Below are 19,697 nucleotides of genomic sequence, written 5' to 3'. Positions count from 1 at the left end.
CACGACTTCCTCTTGGTGAAGCCATGTTGACAAAAATTCCAGCACCCAACGTGGAGCTCAAACCCACAACCCTGAGATTAAGGGTCTCATGCTCTACTGACCAAGCCAGCCAGGCTCTTCAATGGGAGTAGTGCCAGGGCAGAGCCTCTTGTCAGCACTAGTCTTCTGGAAACGCCTCTTCTTTTGGTATCAAAACTTGTGCAAGTAGACTGCAGGTGCCCTGTGCTGAGTGAAATGTTTACCTGCCCCATCTCCCAGGTCACACCTGCTCAGGGTGAGGCTTCCTCAGGACAAGAAGGGAATGGAGCCTGCATGTCCTTTACAGAGTGGATGGGTTCATTGTACTCTTTCTTGCAAAGGTGAATAAAAGGAGGGAAATACAAGACTGAAAGGCAAAAGGCTGTTGAAATAAGTACCTGTAACACCATAAATGGTACATTCAGATTACTTGGTGACTGCTGTATGATTTTTAACAGTGAAACACAAAACAGGACATCCTTAGGCATCAGGTATTTGTGGTAGTTTGGGAGAAAACCCTCAGGTCAGATTCCTTTTGGTACTGTTCGTCAGAATCAAAGGCCAATTGCATGAAAGTGGTTCCAAAAAGCACGAACAAAGGTGTGAAAATCAAACATGGAGGAACTGATGAAACATCATGCAAATCCTATTCCATTGAAGTTGTACTATACTTTTCCATTTTGTAGTGAAAATCAGAGATCAGCCCTCAGCTTTCTCATCACCTTTCTTTCTCTCTCGCTTGCTTTCGCACACCTAGACACACACACACTCTCTCTCTCACACATACACACACATACACCCTCTATACCCACACACCCCTGCCGACATGGAATTAATCTGTGGTCCGCAGACTTTGTTTCAATAACCTGTACCCTTTTTGCTCCAACTTCAGGGTTTTCTTGACCTCTCTGAAGTCTCCAGGTTAAAGCTTGCTGTCATTAAACTATAGCTAACCTTTCATCTCCTAATCTTTAGATGGCTTCTTTTTTTCAGCACACTTCTTTCCTTGTTTGATGGGTTGTTTGGTTGTTTAAATAGATGAAATCACTCCTGGATGTAGACACAAAAATAGTTCGGTTTTGGTTTATGTCTTATTTTCACAACAGTAGAAATCTTTCCATAACTTTATCTGTTCAGTGAAAAATGTTTATTTTTAATTTTTTAATTTTTTTAAAATTTGAAGAAGGTTTCTTTAAAGAACTTCACCTAGTTCCTATATAGGCAGTCTCTCTCTTGCACTGATTAATTATACCTAAAACAGGACTCAGATGGATAAAATCGCTTGTGCTCATGCCCGTCCTTGGCCAGACAGAAACCCAAAAGTAATACCTACTTTGTCAATACTTGTCTGGAGGAAGAGCTGCCACCATGCTGATGGTAGTCAGGAACTGAATGGTCTAGTGAGAACCAAACCAAATCTTAAGGCACAACCCAAAATTTTCAGCGCCTTCCCTTTTCTTTGCAGGTCGAAAATAAAAAGTAACAACTATTGCCATTTGTAGTGCCATCAGTGGTCTGCAGATACAAATGCAATTGCCTCTCTCCGCCCCTGACTGTCTCCCTGCCCCTGACAATCTGTGCTGTGGCCTGCAGGCTGTTCGACACCCGGTACAGCATACAGAGGAATGGGCAGCTCCTGACCATCCTGAGTGTGGAGGACAATGACGATGGGGTGTACTGCTGTACGGCGGAGAATGGGGTTGGAGCGGCTGCGCAAAGCTGTGGGGCTCTCCAAGTGAAAATGCGTAAGTGGGAACGTAATTTCTTCCTGACAACATGTGACCCTGAAATTGAGAGCCTGAGCAGACCCTCCCAACCATGGGCCTCTGAGGATCGATGTTCAGGTCAGATATATGTTCCTGTGGGGCTTGGTGCAGGCCCTTGACAGAGAAAGGTGCATATCAGATCGTATCTTAACTAAAAGCAGTTGTCATTATCTACTTTGAATAACACACGCTTGTGCTAGGATCAGAGGAACTGTTCACATAGCAGAGGATAAAAAATGGTGCTTTGAAGAATGCCTTTTGTACAAAACCTCATAAAAGCAACACAATTTGATAGATTAGACCTTTGTAGCGATACAGCATAAATCGCTTGTGAATTTCAAACACAAGATTTCACTGATCAGATTTATGTGTGCATAAAACCAAGTAAATGCTGTTCAGATGTTCTTAATATCAGCCTTGGAAGGTCTGGGACACTATGATGTAAATCTCATCGTCCCACGCAGAAGGCAGAGGACTGGTTCCTGCAAAGGGCTGACCTCGGTGAAGCTGAATGTACATGCTGCAGTTATTTACACAAAGCCTTAAAAGGTCAGCTGAGATATATCCTGGCTAAAAACACCTGTTTATAGGATGGGATTTGTTTGTGCTAATGAGTGTGATCCTCCAAGTGTGCTAATTCTGGGGCTCTCCAGCACCCCAATCACTTGCAGGAGGAGGCCAGGAGGTGGTGCTCTCTGGAGATGGTTTTTCTGCTGGTTTGATGTCATGCATGGGAGGCAAAACTTCAGATCTCCCAAAACACTGAGATGATCTTTTTTACTCCCAGCTCAGAGCAAGCTAAGCCATGCTTTCCTTTGGGTAAAATGAATTTAAGTTTGTCCCATATTAACTTTAAAAGAGTTTTATTGTTTTGTTTTTTGGGTTTTTTTTGAAAGATACTTTCTCCTTTTCACTAGATTATTAGGGATACAAATTGACTTTACATGCCCTTCTTGTTGAACTAGATTGGGTTAAAAACATTTCAAAACCAATTCACTCCAGATCTGAGCTTTCACACAAGATGCTGTAAACAGCGAAGAATGCCAAAAACCAGAATGCAAACATTCTTCAATATTGGAAATACTCTTCTCCTGATTCGGATTTTAACTCAGGCCTTAATTCAAATGACTGGCAAACTCCACTCCTGAAAGCAAGTAACTCATGCAAATTAGTTGCTTTTGCATCCACAAACTGAAACTCTGAATGCTATGCTTAATTAAAGTTTTTTCTTTCCAAGGCAGCTCATGGTCCACTAAGACCACTCCACATTTCAGCATCGTTCAGAAAAAGCTTGTTGCAATTTCTGAAGTTGTCCCGTTCTGGCATCTCTTAGCTTCAGTTCAACTTTAATTTTTGACTTTTAAAATTTTAGGACCCAAAATAACCCGACCACCTATAAATGTGGAAATAATAGAAGGGTTAAAGGCTGTCCTTCCATGCAATACAATGGGGAATCCAAAACCTTCTGTTTCATGGATCAAAGGGGAAACAGTGGTAAAGGTGAGTAAAGAGTAAAATTTAAGTAGTGCTAGTTATTTTCTAAAGGTACTGTGTTAAAATATTAGCACCAATTGCAGCATTTGTAAATTCTACTTGCTAAGAAGCAAGCATTTGGAAAATCCATTGCTCATCCCTTAAATGTCTGCATCTGCAATAATTCTGTCTATAAACCAGACATTATCTGTGTATCTATGTTTTATATTATATGTATTTAGTACTAAGTGTAAGCAGCCAAGTGCTGCTGAATGAATTTGTCAGTGTTCTCATAAAAAGCAGCTACTGAGCTGCTTAGCTAAGGTCCAGGACTCTTTTGAAGCTATAATTCGCTGATCTGCAAAAAGACAGATGGGTGAGTGTGTCATGGAAGAGCTGGGCCAAATCTTTCAGCTGTACAAGAGAAGTAAATTTTATCTGTGTAAACCCAGCCTTTGCAAGCAGATATTTGATGCTGCTTGCATGTAGCCTGCATGTAAAGTCCTCACCTTGATCCCTCTTTCCTCTGGCAGGAGAATGCTCGCATTGCTGTCCTTGACTCAGGCAATTTAAGGATCCACAATGTCCAGAGAGAAGATGCAGGACAATATCGATGTGTGGCCAAGAACAGCCTGGGCACAGCCTATTCAAAACCTGTGACAGTGGTAGTGGAAGGTGAGTAACGCTTTCACCAGGCTCCGGGTCCACGTGCCAACTCCTTGTGCGTGCCCGGTTAACTAGAATTAGCCTGAAGTATTACATTGATTTTGACAAAAACATCCTAAGGGGTGACCCAAAAGGCAGAAGAAGGGAAAAGAAAGGAAAGCAGAGTAAGAAACACAGCAAGTTCGTCCATGCCTGCTCCCATTGCCGGCTGGTGGTGAAAGGGATGATCTGTGGAGGGTCCTTGTCCTCAGCTGCTGTGGCTCTGGTGGGATATTTGTCTGAGTAAGTGCTCCTAAATATGTTTTTCCTTCTGACTGATGGTTTCCAAGATGCCAGCTTGTTTCCTGTTTGAAAGGGGCCACCAGACCCGTGGGCTATGTACTATGGCTTGTGGAGATGGACAGGTAGAAAGCCTATGGCCCTGGAAACCCGCTGCAAAGAGCCTGATCAGAGGGAGCTGCAGCTGCAAACAAGGAAGCATTTTCCAGAATTATGTGTATGTCCCTTTCGATTTCCTCTGATTTTCCATCTGAATTGGTTGATTCTTCATGTAAACAGAGATTTCGTCTTTGAGGACTTGGACATTTTATGCCCACTAAATCAGACACTGGATTGATTTTTCAGTTTCTGGTCTTTATATGTTCAGTGTCCATTTCTTATTTACAGAACATGTTTGCTTTGTGGTATAAATCATCACCAGTTTCAGAGCACTGAGACCAATGAGCTACAGGGGAACCCAAATGTAGGCAAAGAAGCACTGAATGATCCTGAATCCTATGAAGGAAGTTAGGTTAAGCAAGGTTTTGTGGGGTGGGAGGAGGGATCACTGACTCAGTAGATGAACCAATTTTTATTTCTTATGCAGAGTGAATGCACTTTAGAAAGTGGAGAAGGGTCTTCATTTGCCTAGTAAGCTTCAAAAGACTGTTTAGGTTACATTTGGCCTGGGACTATCAGAAGTTACTTAGGGTGCAATCCCATTTCTAAGAAGACCATTGACTTTCTTCTGGGAGCAGGACCAGGTGTATTAGATTCAACTACAAATTACTGTAGGTCTGTTGTTTCCCTAAAAAAATGCATTAATTTTTCTTTTTTTTTTTTAATATTTACACATACAGACTTCAAGTATGTTAGAAATTCCTTAAATAGCTGTAAAACAGGAAGGCAGCTATTCTTCATCTAGATTCAGAGCTGTACTTCTCCTGAGATCAAAGTGATGAGGCAGACTGAAGACACTTGGGTCTAACGGTGAACAGCTTGGGCCTTGGGTTTTGGTTTGGCCCCATCATTGAGACAGTGGCCAAAGGCTTGTCAAGAATTAGCTGTGAATGGCAAATACTGGCTGCCATGCATACAAACCCTGCCTCCATGCTGAAGGGCCTCATGCACTGGGATTTTACTGCGCTGGCTCTACCAGAGCCAGTTAGGAAATCTAAAAGTTGGCTGGAACCACACCAAAATCCAGGCTGCTAAGGTTGATACCTTGTTTTGTCCCTGTCTCCAGAATTATGCAGCCACCTGTTAATTCAAGGCATGGCAAAATAATCCACAAATATCCTACTTGCCTGTGTCTGCTCTTTTTAAATTGAGGAAGGTTAGTCCTTAATTAATCAATGGGAGCTCAGTGCTCCCACACAAACTATCCCTTCATGTTCCATTCATGAGTTGGGCAAACAAAGCAATGCTGTTCTCCAGAGTTGCCTTGGTTTTGCTGGTAGGGCACCCATATAATATACTTTGTTTCAGACTGTCACCCAAACTGGACTGATGAATGTTCGTTTTACTTCTTTGGCTTCTAAAATCCAAAGGTAATAATCCTGACTGCAGCTTGCTGTGTATACACATCCCATCCTCTCCCAGTATTTTAGTTTAATTCTCATGGATGTTTAGCATACATACATATACATATATCTGTGTATGTACATACATATGCATCCCTGCACATACACCCCTTTTATCATTATTTTTAGTATCCCCCTCCTCCAACCTCTCCTGCCCCCTTAGTATCAGCATGTTAAAATAACTCCAAGTAAATCATAATCTAAAATTACACAACTGCAGGAAAATCACACTTCAGTCAGTCTTCTTTGAGCATTCACTATGTCCATAAAACTTATGAAAATATAGTGTTTGTTGCTCCTCTGTAATAACACTAATATTTTTCCTTAAATCTTGGTGCTACAATTCACTGGAGTTACCACCCTGCATAGTGTGGCTTAATATTAAAATAAAATGACTAAGCATGTCTGGTTAACTATGAATATTTAATCCCAAAGCAAATGCCCATTCAAATTGCAAATATTGATGCCTGGCTAAATCTGGATCAGGCGGGTCCTGATTTCTGAAAGAGGTTTCTAATTTTCTGTTGTGAGCTTCCATTTTAATGGATTCAGCATGAGTCTGCAATTAGTTTCAGGGATTGTTCAAAGTGCAGAGATGTCCAACTTCTTGAAAGATTGACCTTCTCTCTCCTGCATATGGTCAGGATCCTTAACACTTAAATGACTTGCTGAAGCTGGGCCCAGAAACTACATCAAGTCTCAAATATATAAAATTATCTATGCTGGATCCACTCATTCAAACTGATGATGATCTTGGCTCAAGGATTTACACCACTGAGGTGCCTTACTACTTCTTTCCTGGTTTCAGTGGTCCAGGGTAAAGCAGTTTGAAAAATGCTGCTATTTTGGTTTTCCAAATATTTTTTTCTCCATTTCTCATCAGCTTTTGTCTACATTTATAATACTGGTCTCTATTACTTTTAAAGCACAGCTTTAATACTTGTTAAAGCTTTATTATTTTTAAAGCAAAGTCAAAATAATTCAATCAACAAATTTAGATGAAAATTCAGGTGTAGTTCTTGTTAGGAAAAAGAAAGCAGCGAAGGCTTTTTTTAGTGGAACTGATTGTTCAGTTGTTCCCGATTTTCATCAGTGAACGGAGGAAGGAGATAAGGATCCTCTGGGTGCTGTCACCTGGACAGACCACTTCCTAGCCACTGCAGCTGGCTTCCTCTCCCATGGCACGTTGCAGGGATCAGAGTTTAATGAACTCCAAACAGTTAAAGAGCTTTAGTGTCCAGAACTAGGTCAGAATTTTAATTAAAAGGGTTGGAAAAAGCCTGTCCTTTTGGGCTGTGTTTTTCCCCAGGTTCAGGACAAACCCGCATGACTTTGGACAAGTGACAGTGAAACAGATTCTCTCCTTAAAAGGCGTAATCCATTAGGGGTAGAAACATGACCATAACAGACTTGAACACCAGGTCTGTGGGAAGAGTCAGGATCTTCAGTGGGAACTCACCAAAAGGCTGCTTGGGGTGCCTAGAGGGTGTTAGGAAAAGAAGCAGAGCATGGGGCATCCTGTTGATTTGACACTAGACAGTGGGCACAGGACGTCAGGGGTGGGTAAGGGACACAAGAGGCAAGTGCTGGCCAAGAGAGCCAAGTGAGTGACCATGTCAGATAGGCAGCCTCTTGTCAAAGGAGGGTTGCATGCTATTTTTACAATCTTGGTGTGTCCCATAGAAAGTGACACATGCCTCTGGTTTAGCTCTGATGGGACACTGTGGAGGAGCAGGGTTGGTTCTTTCTGACATGTGCTGGGGTCACGATGATGTGGTCCTCCATCAGCGTGCTGGTTTCCAGCTATGTGAAAGCTGCATGGGTGTACTGAATTGACTTTCCACCTTTTGGTTCCTTTGATGAATTAGTTACAACCCACAGAACTTATGGAAAAAAGGACTAGTAGAAGTACTGGCACGAGGCAGAAGTGCAACAGGCAGAAACAAGCCTTCTCCACACCACTCTGCAAAGCAGAACAAATGAGCAATGATAATTTTGCTGGTTTTGTTAAAATTAATGTGTGCGGATGACTTCCTGTTGCTCATGGGCATCTGGAGGTGGCTACAGGAGGTAACGTTTGCATTGAGATAAGGGAGGAGTATTATAATCTTGGCTGTTTGCCAAAAAATGTGTTTTTGATTTCCTGGAGGCAACATTTCTGACCTGCAGTTTTTTAATAATTTTCTGTTATCTAAAGTACTTTGCTAACTAGCTGTTTAATTGCCATGTTATCCGTTTCGATAATGAATACTTCTGCTAACTCTGGAAAAGAAGAGCATTTGTACACTCCATGAAGCAGTATCTTGCCAAAGGACTTGTTGATTGCTGTACTGATGTCCAAAGTGAGTCTGTGGCTAAAAGGTTCCCAGATGAATACAAGACTCAGGACTACAGTAGAATAGTAGCATTTTCTTGCCTAGCTGATCTGTATTTCACACAAATGCTTGGGGATTGAAGTTTATTGACAAGATGTTGCTTGAGAGGGCTAGGATGTTTCATCCAGTTTTACCTGAAGACCACTCCTTTGAAAATAAATACAAGAGCAGCTACTGCCTTTAGTAATGTTGAGAGTTGTCCTCAAGTGCAGAGATTCCCACTGATGTCAGTGAAAACGGAGGGGAGGCTGTGCCAAGAATGCTTTTATATGACCTTGTCTGAGCATTTGAAATCTGTAGGGTTTGCATGATAGGCAGCATTAGTAAGACAGTCATCTGTTTTTTCCTTCATGCATTGAATAGCTGTTTATGTAACATAGGCTGTAGAACAGGAAGAATTTCATTTTTCATTGCTATTGGCAGTGACATCGATCCAGTCCATTAACAAGACCAGTTTAGCAAAAGCTGTGCAAGGACTCATCAGCTTCTGGGTCTGCTACCTGCAGCTTCTGGACTCTGCAGTCCCCACTGCTTGACACGTGCAACACTGATATTCTCCATACCCGTTATGTATAAATTGTATTACATTGATAGAATAGATTTAAAACCACGAGCTATTGCCTCGTAAGAGGCATGGGTATATTCCTGTTATGAGTGTGCTTGTCACCCAGACACAGAGAGAAGCTGTCTTGTAGGTTGCTTGGGGCTTTTTAATGTGCAAAATGAATTCCACTGGATGATTTTGCTTTAATCTCTCATTATCTTTTTCAAATGTGATGCTTATAACCAGTATTCAAAGTTTATACAATTCCTGAATCAAATAAGAAGCATCGATTGCAAACCAGCAGTAAACCATTTTACCAAACATTTTGCAATGACTACCATGCTTGATTGCCTCAACTGGGCTCTGTGTTCTGGCAGAGTTTTTTGCTCTGTTTTGGAGGACGTTTTCTTCTCCCCTTGGGGTGAAGGGAAGTGCCACTTTGTGAATTGGTAGAATGGGCTCCTGCTGTATAAGTTCTTCATTCTCCAGAATAATGTCATAAAAGAAATTGAAAAGTTGACTGTGAATTGCTTGCAGTTTAGAAGTAACAGCTGTTTATAGATCAGGTATAATGCTGTAAACCATATGTTTCTTTGTCAGCCTAATTCACATCTTCAACTATGGCAAGTGCATTTTCTGGAAATGAATGGGGTTATTGCCAATACAATATAAGAAGGGTTGTGGTGGATTAGGAACTAACACAAGTGAATTGAGAAAGTTCTTTCGAGGATTGTCTTTCTGCTTCAATAGCAGAATGTGTGCAGAACTCCTCTGGTGTAGGAAGACAGTCTGAATTGTCTACTGTGCTTTTTAGCCTTATCTATTAGGACTTTGTGTGCAGAATTCCTGAAAAAGGGTTTTTCTTACCCTGAAGATGAAGAACAACCTTCCTGTTGTGCCGTTCTAGCTCTTGCGCCCAGCCGGTGAAACCTCTGATGTTTCTGGTTTGCACAGTGATGCGTTTTTAACGTTGAATAAGAAAGAAAAAGGCCACAAATATAAAAGGAAAGAGGAGACAGACAGTCCTGTTGGTTGTGTACTGAGTTAAATGCACCTCCATCTTGTGATTTAACATGAAGTTGAGCTCAGTCTCCAGCCTGTGGCACCAGAGAGTTGTGGAATTTGGAAGTTTTGGAGTATACTGTGCAGTAACGTTTAGTTTTGAAGTAATCACTGTACAAAGGTATGTCTAGAAATTAGCAATCATAAGTCAGGAAACAAAATCAAACAAATTAGGTAGGAGAAGTACTGGAAGATCCAGGGTACTCTCAAGAAACTAATTGGATTCTCCATGGATTTAATAACATTTTTGTTCTTCTCTGCAGTTTCCAACTGGCTGAATGGTGGCATTGGCTGAGGGCTACTGATCCTTTATCCAGGCAGTTTCATTCATCCCCTCTGTCACTGTGTTCCTGCTACACTTTCTCCTGTGCTACCCTCTGACAGCATACAAAGCAAACACATGAAAACAAGCAATGCTCTTCACACTCCCCTGACTCTGACAATGTTTGGTTTTGAGTGTTTTTGGTTTGTGTTTCCAGCACTGGTAGGTAGAAGTCTTTTCCTGCCCACAGTTTATTGCTTATTACTAGCTACTAAAATAATACCCTGCTACAGGCCACAAAAATGTTCCCCTACAAGCCACTTGTGAGAACCGCCTTAGCCTTAAAAATAGGAAGGTCTTGGAGAATTGTCCCTTCAGAGGGAAGGATCTGCCAGGACATGGGTAGATTCGGTCTAGATTTTGATTTTGATTTTGATTTTTTTTTTAAATCACTTTGTCTAATTCTTGTAGGCTCTGAGAGGACAGCAGACTAGATGACAGTAGAGAGCAGTGCCATGGCTATTTAGTTAACTGACTATGCTCATGAAGTGTAAAGCACTAGCTTCCTTCAGGTGTTTCGTAGTCCTCTTATGCAGTCTTGGGACAAATTTATGTCAGAGATAAATAGAAAGACAAGGAAGTCACACCATAACTCAAGTAACAAAAATGAAAGTATGTATTTGGTCCTGCTGATCTATCAATTTGGATGGATAACGTTCCAGAGATGGGCCCTATTTCAAATGAAAACTGACTCCAGATGTGCCATCCAGGAAGCTTTCTACAGTTCTTTTTAAACAACTCTGTACTTGGCACACATGAAATAGAAAAGGGAGGTACTAAGAGACCACCAAAGCAGTCAGTCAGCACTGTAACCCTGACTCTTGCCGTTTTGCCCATTAATCAGCAATCAATGTGAAAATCTGAATTTTTATCTGTTTTGGGTGTTGTGGGTGAGATGGATTGTCAAATAGCAGATCGAGAAGGAAGTTTGCAGCTTTGCATTGAAGTGCTGGGCGAAATTTCCTCAGTGTAATTCTGACACCAACACTGAGGAAGCGTGTTTGGCTCTGCTGTGAGCAGAGGCAGAAACCCTGGGAAAGGATCACCTTCCCTGCCCATGGTAATGCTGGTATATGTACCTGCAGGCAGTGTCTTGTGACAGTAAATGGTGAATACTACAGTTTGCTGTTAAAAACTGCAAATGGTTTTGGGGGAGGGAGCATTACAGAGGAAAAAAATAGAACTGAGCTTGCCTGTAATTACACTGAAGTAATTGACTGGCCTCAGCAGGCTGGCATGGGCGTAACTGAAAGCCCAGAATATCTCATTAAATCTCCTCCTACCTACTGCACTCACCATAGTCATCCGAGATTCTCAGATGCTGCAGATACAACCGTAGCCCTAATTACAGGGTAACAGTGCAAGCTGCAGGAGAAATAAAACAGCCCCAGACCTTCAGCAAATGAACAAACAGACATGAGCTATTCGGTTTGCTCTGCTGTGACACAGGGGTGAGGTGCACTCTGCCTTTGAGTAATTGTCGCAGGGTGGCCTCCTGCACTGAGGAGCTGCAAAGCAGGCCTCCTGGGAGTGTGAGGTTTCTGACAATGCATGTATGAGCAATTCTTTAATGGTCAATTGAGCCTGCTATTTCATTTTGCAAAAACCTCTTTCCCCTGACAAAGAGTTTGGAAAGGCACTTAAAAAATATATTAATTTCTCACATCATTGCATGAATTGTGGTTTTAAGAAAAAAATAGATATTGTAGACAAAATCCCTCTGGCTTGTAAACTGTGTTGTGTATCTAGGAAGCATGTGCTTCCTACACAACAGAGCCAAAGACAGAAAATATCCATGGCTGTCAGATAAAGGGGGGCCAGAGCAAAGAAAAATAACTCTCCTGAAGTGACTGTCTTTTCACACTGAGAAACCAAGATACAGCTAGGGCTGAAGACACAGAAAAGAGGTTTTAAAGACAACTTGGAAATTTTATAGTATCGATTTAGAAGTCTAGTTTTGGTAAGTTGTGGACCAATACCCTTTTTCTGTCTTCCAAGAAGCCCTTCTGTCCTTCTCATTCAGGCAGCCTCGGTGGAGGTGAAAGCCCCACTCTTATTTGCCACTGTAACTGGCTCTTCCAAACTGTACAACTCCAGATTTTACTTCTACCACTAGCACCAGTTCCAATGACACACAGCATTTCTAGGACGTGTGTCTGTACTGTGGAACATAAATTGTCTGTCATTGTGCTGTCCTGTGAGGGAATGGTCCCCTCACACCTCTGAGATTGAATGCAGTCCCTGGCAGACCCTCACAAAAAGGGCATCTCAAACTAGGAGTTGAGAATAGGGAATGAAGATGGATCTCTGTGTTAGAGGGACTAGCAGAGTTTTCAGCATTGAAAACCAAGCACACTTGGTGGATAAGGTGAGCAGTTGACAAGCTACTTGCTATCATCCCAAAACAAGGAACATCCTAGCAGCTACAGCTACAGCACTTTAAAATAGATGAAAGGAAGTACTTTTCACATGGCATGTAATTAAATGTATGGCACTGCTGTTACCCATTGGTGGAGACCAGATGTCAGGATGCTGCAGGGCTTATCTCAGTTTTGGGTATCCCAGTGATTCCTGTAATTGCCTGCTCCATTCCTGACAGTGGGAGAGAGGGATGCCTGTGTGCACCTATGGAGATTTCGGTACATGTTGGCAGACTGGCAGCCTCGGCAGCGGTCATGAGTTGCTCTTCGTTTTCAGTTTCATATGCCACAACGGGTAATTGCCACAACAGTAATCCACTTAAATTTGAGAAGAAACTTCTTCTCAGTGAGGGTGACAGAGCACTGGAACAGGCTGCCCAGAGAGATTGTGGAGTCTCCTTCTCTGGAGACATTCAAAACCCGCCTGGACGCCTTCCTGTGTAACCTCATCTAGATGTTCCTGCTCCAGCAGGGGGATTGGACTAGATGGTCTTTTGAAGTCCCTTCCAATCCCTAACGCTCTGTGATTCTGTGATTCTGTCATTCTGTCATTCTGTGATTCTGTGATTCTGTAATGGCAGAGTTAAATGACACACAATGTGCCTCCGTACTGCAGAAAAGCCAGAGCATGGGGAGGTTTAGAAGGGTCTTTCCTTCCAGGAAACCAAACACATATAGAAGACCTGTACTGATATGAAAAGTATTTCCTTATTCATTTCCTTGGGGAGTAATTTGAACACATTATCCTCACTTGTCCTTGAATGTGATGTTTGCTCTGTATATAGAAATGAACACTTTGACAGGTTTTATATAGTTACACAGGATATAAGCTATCTGTTTACATTTTACTCCTGGTTATTATAGCATTGCGTATTTGCAGGGTCTGATTTTAGGATTCCAGAGACATCTACATGCGATGCAAAGTCTTTCACAGCTAAGAAGCTCCTGTGCTGGCTGGTACATTTAACATTACATGAGTCCTTCTGCTGATGCAAATTGTCCTACCATTCATAAATCTTGGAGCTTATCCTAGAATAAGGTTACCTTGAAAAGCTATTGCCCTGCTAAGAAAAACTTGCTTTGATATTGGACACCAGAGCTTAGGATTTGAAGGCATTTGCTTCAGGATGGAGATATGGTTTCCTTCATCTTCCTTCCGCACAGATCTTGAGTTGTTCCTGCCATCGACCTCATAGCCTCAGGCTCTGTGTTGAGTGTCTGTGTATTGCTGTACTGTCCGGCTTGTGCTGCATGAGGTGTGAGAACTACTGCAAGACCAAGGCCTCTCAGATCATGTATAAGGAGACAGAAGAGCTTGGAGACTTTGAGATTTTGTACAAACCCCCGATATTTAAAATGTATTGGAGGGAGGGGGGTTTCTCCTACCAGATTACCAAGATAACCAGGTGAGGGACAGGCGGATGATGGAGTGCTGCTTGCTTACAGCACTTCTGCAGCTTGCTTTTCTGGGGACCACACTTAATAGTGCTGCTCCTTGAGAAATAATACAGTGGTTGTGTGCATTTCTGACTGCATTTCTACGCTTTTTTTCTTTTGATTAATATGTGCACATGTGGTTCTCTGGCAATAAGCATGTTTGGATGGGGATAAAATAAAAATAGGTAAGCAGTTTGTTAGAGATAAGTGGAAGTGTCTCCTATCAGCTTTGCCTGTGGCATTTTGCTCCTCTTTTGATGACTTGTAAGGCTTGCAAAAAGATGAATATTGCAGTTCTGATAAGAAATACTCAGAGATCAAAGCAAAACTGACCCCACAGTTATCTCAGGATTTAATTATTTCCAGCAGTCTTGGAAGGAGGGTGGAAGGGTGGCAGTGTGCCTTCAGCAGTGGCAGAGGTACAGCGTGAGCTGTTCCCATATGGAGGCGTGTGGTGAACCATGCACGGACCCCGTCACTGCCACCAGAGGAGTTGCTGACGGTGCTTACTGAAGAATTTGTTTGTTCTCTGAGCTGGGATTCGCTCCCGTTCATGTCAGCTGCAGAGACTGTGCCTTGCTTGTTCATCTCTGGCTCTCGGCATGCAATTAGCTACTGCTGCACACAGCTCGGTGTGGCTCCCTCTGCGACTGCTGATCTGCCAGCGACCTTTTCTCAGTCCTGGTATTTGAAGAATTGTTGGGATTTTACAGAAATTAATTTGAGATGTCAGAAAACACAAATGCTGTGACTTTCTGTGTGTTTATGAATGTATTTGTCAGACCTCCCCTCATCTCTCAGCACTGGGAAGGAAATGGTAGCCCCTCTGGTTGTTGCCTCTTCTTGGCTGCCTGGTTTAGATTTGTCAGGAGGAGCAAATGGATGTGTGATGAATGAATCTGAATGGGGATTTAGACGACTGGACTTCTCTCTGGCAAAATACTGCTAACACATTGGCACAAGTTCATGATTCTTCAGAGCAGATAGGTGGCAAACATAAATGATTTTTACAGATTAGTAAGCAAAGTCGAAGCTCAGAGAACTCTGCAGAGGTGTCATTTCAATCTGTCATGCTTCAGATAAAAAAGAGCTACTGGAACATCGGTGAATGTGAGCAAAAAATATGCTTGCAGTTTAGCTCCTAAATGCTTACACATGAATAGTATGCAGCACAAAGGCTTTGCCATGGTATTTATATCAGGAAAATTTCCGAGACGATGTGTAGCTTACCAGTTCCCCCAGGCACATTGGTTCTTTCAAGCTGTACTAGAGGAAAATGCCTTTTGCACATAGAAGTTTGCCTTTATCCACTGTGTTTTGCAGCTGAGCTGGGAAAAAATTCTGGTGTGAAACCTGGCCATAATCACACAAAAGGTCATTTTTTGTGATAAAAACAAAAGAATCGGGGTAAGTGGAGCAGGTTGAGATATCAGATCTGGCAGAATGGACACACCAGGTTTGGCTCATGTGTTAGGCCAGGCTCAGACTGTGGTGACGGGGAGGCTGCTAACATAGGTTTTGCTTTCAGTGGCCTTATCTCAGTGCGGACTATCAGGTATGCTTTACAGTATGCCAGGAGTGGCCACAGACTCTTGGACGTGAATATTTTGACAGTCTGGGTTAATTCACATCCATTGGCAAGTGTTGCTTTATCTGAAAGTTGTGATTCATCAAAGCCAGCAGAGGATCTGGGAAACAAAAACCCATCCCATATCCCAAAACCAGTACTTAGCTGGACCTGGTGCGTCAAAGCCAGCCTTTAGGCTTGTGAAATCCTAGCTAAATGGGGCATCCTCCTGCGTGAGGCTTTCCTGTGAGCTCTGGGCACCACTCTGTGCACTGCTGAGCACAGCACATCATTTAGCAGGGCTGTAAAAGAAAGGACATTTATTAGGGGGCTTGGGAGTAAAACTTAACGTGCTGGCTTGGCTTTAGCAGGCTGCATTTCATTTCCAGCTCCTCTGTTTTATTTTCCACTTAAATAAATAAATAAATGAGGACCTATTTGCCTGCCTTCCCTAAATGCTTTTTGACAGTTTTATGTAAGTCCTGCGCAGAGAGCCTGGGGGTGCTGATGCGAATGTTGTTAACCTTGTGGTGAGGTAACTAAACAGGCAAACGTCCCGGCAAAATGCATTTTCAGAAAGATCTAGAAATGGAGGGCAAGTAACAAAGGTGTTAAAAACACCTGGTTGTTGGGAATTTTCTCTCTGAAGCAAAATAAAAAAAAAAGTGCACACCAAGTAATGTGAATTTTACAGACTTTTATTGCCATTTCCTTTTCCTTCCTCTTGCTGCCTTTCACCTGCCTCTCCCCACCATTTGCTCAGCTTGGCACCATCAGGGTTGCCATTTCTTCCTCGCCTTTGCCTCTTGTCTTTCTTTGTGTAAGATGGGGGCGGTGGGAGAGGGGAGGGGGGGAATGTTATAGCTCTTGGGGTGGGTTCTTCCACTTAGCTACAAAGTTCCTTGCTGATACAGTTGCCAAAATGGTCCTCGAGCTGGTCCTGGTGTTCTTGGTCCGCTTTGCATTGGTAATGAAGGTGACACTGGCTGCGCTCATACAACCTGTCCTGGCTTTCCCAGAGCACCTGAAACTGCTGACAATGGCAGTGTGTTAGTCATCCATCTCTAGATGGAGCTGAGAAATAGCTGATGCTACTTTTTAATGCCATTTCCCAAAGCGATGAAGAACCCTTTGGAAAATGTGTCCCCAGGTATGCCTAACAGCAATGCTCTGAAGCCTTTGGGACCTGGGGAGTGCAGCCTTTGTCCCAGGGAGCTTCTCACTTAAAAATAAAATCATGTAAAAAACCTCCAGGTTATTCCACACACGGTATCTAGAGCTAAGTGCTTAAATAACCAATCTTTAAGAAGAATACTTTTAAAATGCATGCAGATGCAAGTACTTGAAATGTCACAGTATTAAATTTGTAACTTCCGTTTTGAAAGTTTTGGAAATGCATATGGTGGCACTGGGGTTAGCGGGAGCTTCCATTCTTCCACACTTTGGAAATCAGCTTAATTCCTTATAGGCTCACTTTTATTTAACCATCCCTCCCTGTGCTAGTACACCTGCAGTACTTTTCACAAGAAACGTAAATACTGAGCAGCTGTTGCTGGATGTTTTGTCCCTGTGTTTGGTGTTTTAAGCTTGAATGGCCTGATGTTTTGCCTTCTGTATGCTGGTGGACAAGTGCTTACACCAGCAGTGTGCTGGGCTATGAAAGCAAGGGCTGTGACCAGTGCTGACGAGAAGGCCCCAGGAAATAGGATGCAGCTTTCTGGCCTCACCGTAGACACTGTGCTGATCAGGACCAGTCTCAGTGCTCGCTCTGGCTTTGCCTAACCATCATTTTTTAATGCGCCTTTCTTTCTCCTGGATGAAAGATCTTTGTAGATTTTGGAAGAGCAGCTGGTATATACATGTCTGTACCTGGCGCTGGCTGACACGGTGCTGTTAATTCCTCACTTCACTATTGAGTTAGGTGGGATCCAAGCAGCAGAGTCGTCAGGTTGGCAGGGTCCTGGCAGTGCTCTGAGAAACCACCAGCAGCACTGGGGGACATATTCTGGCTCTGGGACCTAACGTGCTGGCTTCAGCGGCAGCCATGTGCACAGAGCTGCTGTCAAGGGACAGGCCCAAAAGTTTACTATTTCACCAAATGAAGTATAAAGTAATTATGAGCTTGGTCCAGGGTGCTCAGGGCTGAATTCATAACCATCTGGTGTTAATGGCCTGAAGTGAAACTTTAGCAAAGGTTTCATTTCACTTATTATTTGTCAGAAAAGTCCCTGGCCAGTGATTTCAGCTTTCCTTGTTAGCGATGGAGCTTTGTACCTGCTGGCCTGCTGAGGAGTAGGTGGGATGCAGCAGACCCGATGCTGCTCTGCTTTGACTTGAAGCAAGTGGCACTGAGCATTGACAGTGAGGGACTGCTCAGATACCACAGAAGAATTGAGAAGCTGAATATAATATGTATCCTCCCACCCTTTTCACTTCACTGACATTAAATTTAATCTTCCTAAAACCCCCTGCCCAGAAGCCTATTGAATGACTGAAACAAAAAAGTTTCTATGCTTAGATGTACTTCTAGTGTTGCTTATCCACAAGCAAAAGCTGGTTTTAGGTTCTTTGTTAACACAAATCTCAGCCTTTTTCCAGGTCAGGACTTGGTGGAAGGACTATGTGGAAAGCATACACCTTTTTATTTCAACTGAAATTTTGCAGATGAAACCTTCCCAGCCCAAATGTCAGGAACAGATGTTCAGTTTCTGAAGGGACCTTCATTGGTTTCCTAATTGCTCTGCCTTGAAGGTCTCCTGGGAGCAACAAGTGGCCAGTGCCAAGAGGTGCACCGGGACAACAGAGACACATAAGACTGTGACGTGATCAGAAATGTTGATAAGGGGAACTATGCAGATAATAGAAGTGGCAAACAAGGTATCAGGCTTGCCTGAGAACTCTAGGAAAAACTCCATTGCTTACTAAAATTTCTGATGGAGACTTTTAGTCATTGCTGGGCAGCCCAGAAGGTAGAGAGCAAGCATTACCCACTAAGCATGAGAAACTGGAGTAAGAAATGGCACCGGCCTATTCAGACTATTTCTGCACTGACAGTCAGGCATCTCCATTAAAAATTTTGGGTCAAAAATCAAATGTTCCACATGGGAAATATCTCTCTTCTCTGCTTTCCTCTCTGTGGTCCAAGTATAGCAGCTGAAATACAGCTTGTGAAGGCTGTATCAGAGTTGTGTTTCTGGATCAAAATAAGTTCACAGTAAAAATACTTCAGTTCTTTTCGTGTAAAAAAAAAAATACTTGGGGAGGAGGTGCTTATCTTGCTTATCTTCAAAATGCCCAGTAGCTATATTGGCACAAAAGAAGCAAAAGCAGCAGAGATGAAAAGTCATTTTAAAAACCTACTTTTTCCCAGCAATCTCAGCTTCTTAAAGTCTTTGTTGGCCTTTCCCCCATCCCTCAATGTTAGACTCTCTCTTCTTAGGCAGGTTGTTGTGGCATGGAAAATGCTGGGGTTTGCAGCTCTCCATGGTAAGTCCTAATCGCTGTGATCACACTGAGAAGCTTATCTGACCCTTCATGGTATGTGGCCACACTGGCGGTCTCCCTGGATGGTTCTGAACAAGTTTCATATGAGGTCCCCCTTTTCAGGACAGCATGGTAAATTGCCATGTATTTGGTGTAAGCTGTCCCATCTGCATGATACTGATGAGTTTGCTCTTGGTTTTTTGCACATTATCTCCTCTAAGGCATGGAACTCAGACGATGTAGAAATTTCCAGAGGTAAAATTTTGTTCTGTAAGGTGCAGAACATAACCATGCTGACCGCTTTCTTTCTCCTCCTTGTCCCTCTCCAAAAAGTGTTGCTCATCAGGACGCCTGTGCTATGCTCCACTTTTATTCATGGGTACCATGGCTTATTTCCTTTGTCTTCCTGCAGTTTTTGCCAGAATCCTAAAGGCTCCTGAATCCCAAAATATCACCTTTGGATCTGTGGTGACGTTGCAGTGCACAGCGGCTGGCCTTCCAGTCCCCACCATCACCTGGCTGGAAAATGGGAAAGCTGTAAGTGCCTCTTTTTTCATGCTTTTGGCCCCAGAAGGCTGCTAGGAGCCGGAAGCACAGCCCAGGGATTAAAATGTGGGGCTGTGGTTTTTATTTCTGCCTTACTTAGTGCCTTGCTGTGCAATCAAGTTGAGTTTGCCTCGCCTCCCTCATGCAGTTTTCTACTCTGCAAAACACTGTCCCACT

At 42.9% G+C, this 19,697-nt stretch overlaps 1 protein-coding gene across 1 annotated transcript in view; it reads left to right on the top strand.

The window, feature by feature from the left end:
* Positions 1-1,611: 1,611 nt before the first annotated feature.
* The window catches only part of MUSK (muscle, skeletal, receptor tyrosine kinase), a gene marked incomplete at its 5' end in the record, with an annotated part of 44,547 nt that continues 26,461 nt past the window's right edge, over positions 1,612-19,697 (top strand). Inside the window, 4 exons of the mRNA XM_010182086.1 lie at positions 1,612-1,763; positions 3,157-3,284; positions 3,791-3,932; positions 19,387-19,511. Of these exons, the coding sequence (XP_010180388.1) occupies positions 1,612-1,763; positions 3,157-3,284; positions 3,791-3,932; positions 19,387-19,511 (547 nt within the window). The remainder of the gene's footprint in view (positions 1,764-3,156; positions 3,285-3,790; positions 3,933-19,386; positions 19,512-19,697) is intronic.

The sequence above is a fragment of the Mesitornis unicolor genome, unplaced genomic scaffold, assembly GCF_000695765.1.
Source record: "Mesitornis unicolor isolate BGI_N332 unplaced genomic scaffold, ASM69576v1 scaffold41573, whole genome shotgun sequence".
In the NCBI taxonomy this organism is placed as follows: domain Eukaryota; kingdom Metazoa; phylum Chordata; class Aves; order Mesitornithiformes; family Mesitornithidae; genus Mesitornis; species Mesitornis unicolor.
Note: the sequence above shows the minus strand (reverse complement) of the source record. Positions and strands in the feature narration are given on the sequence as shown.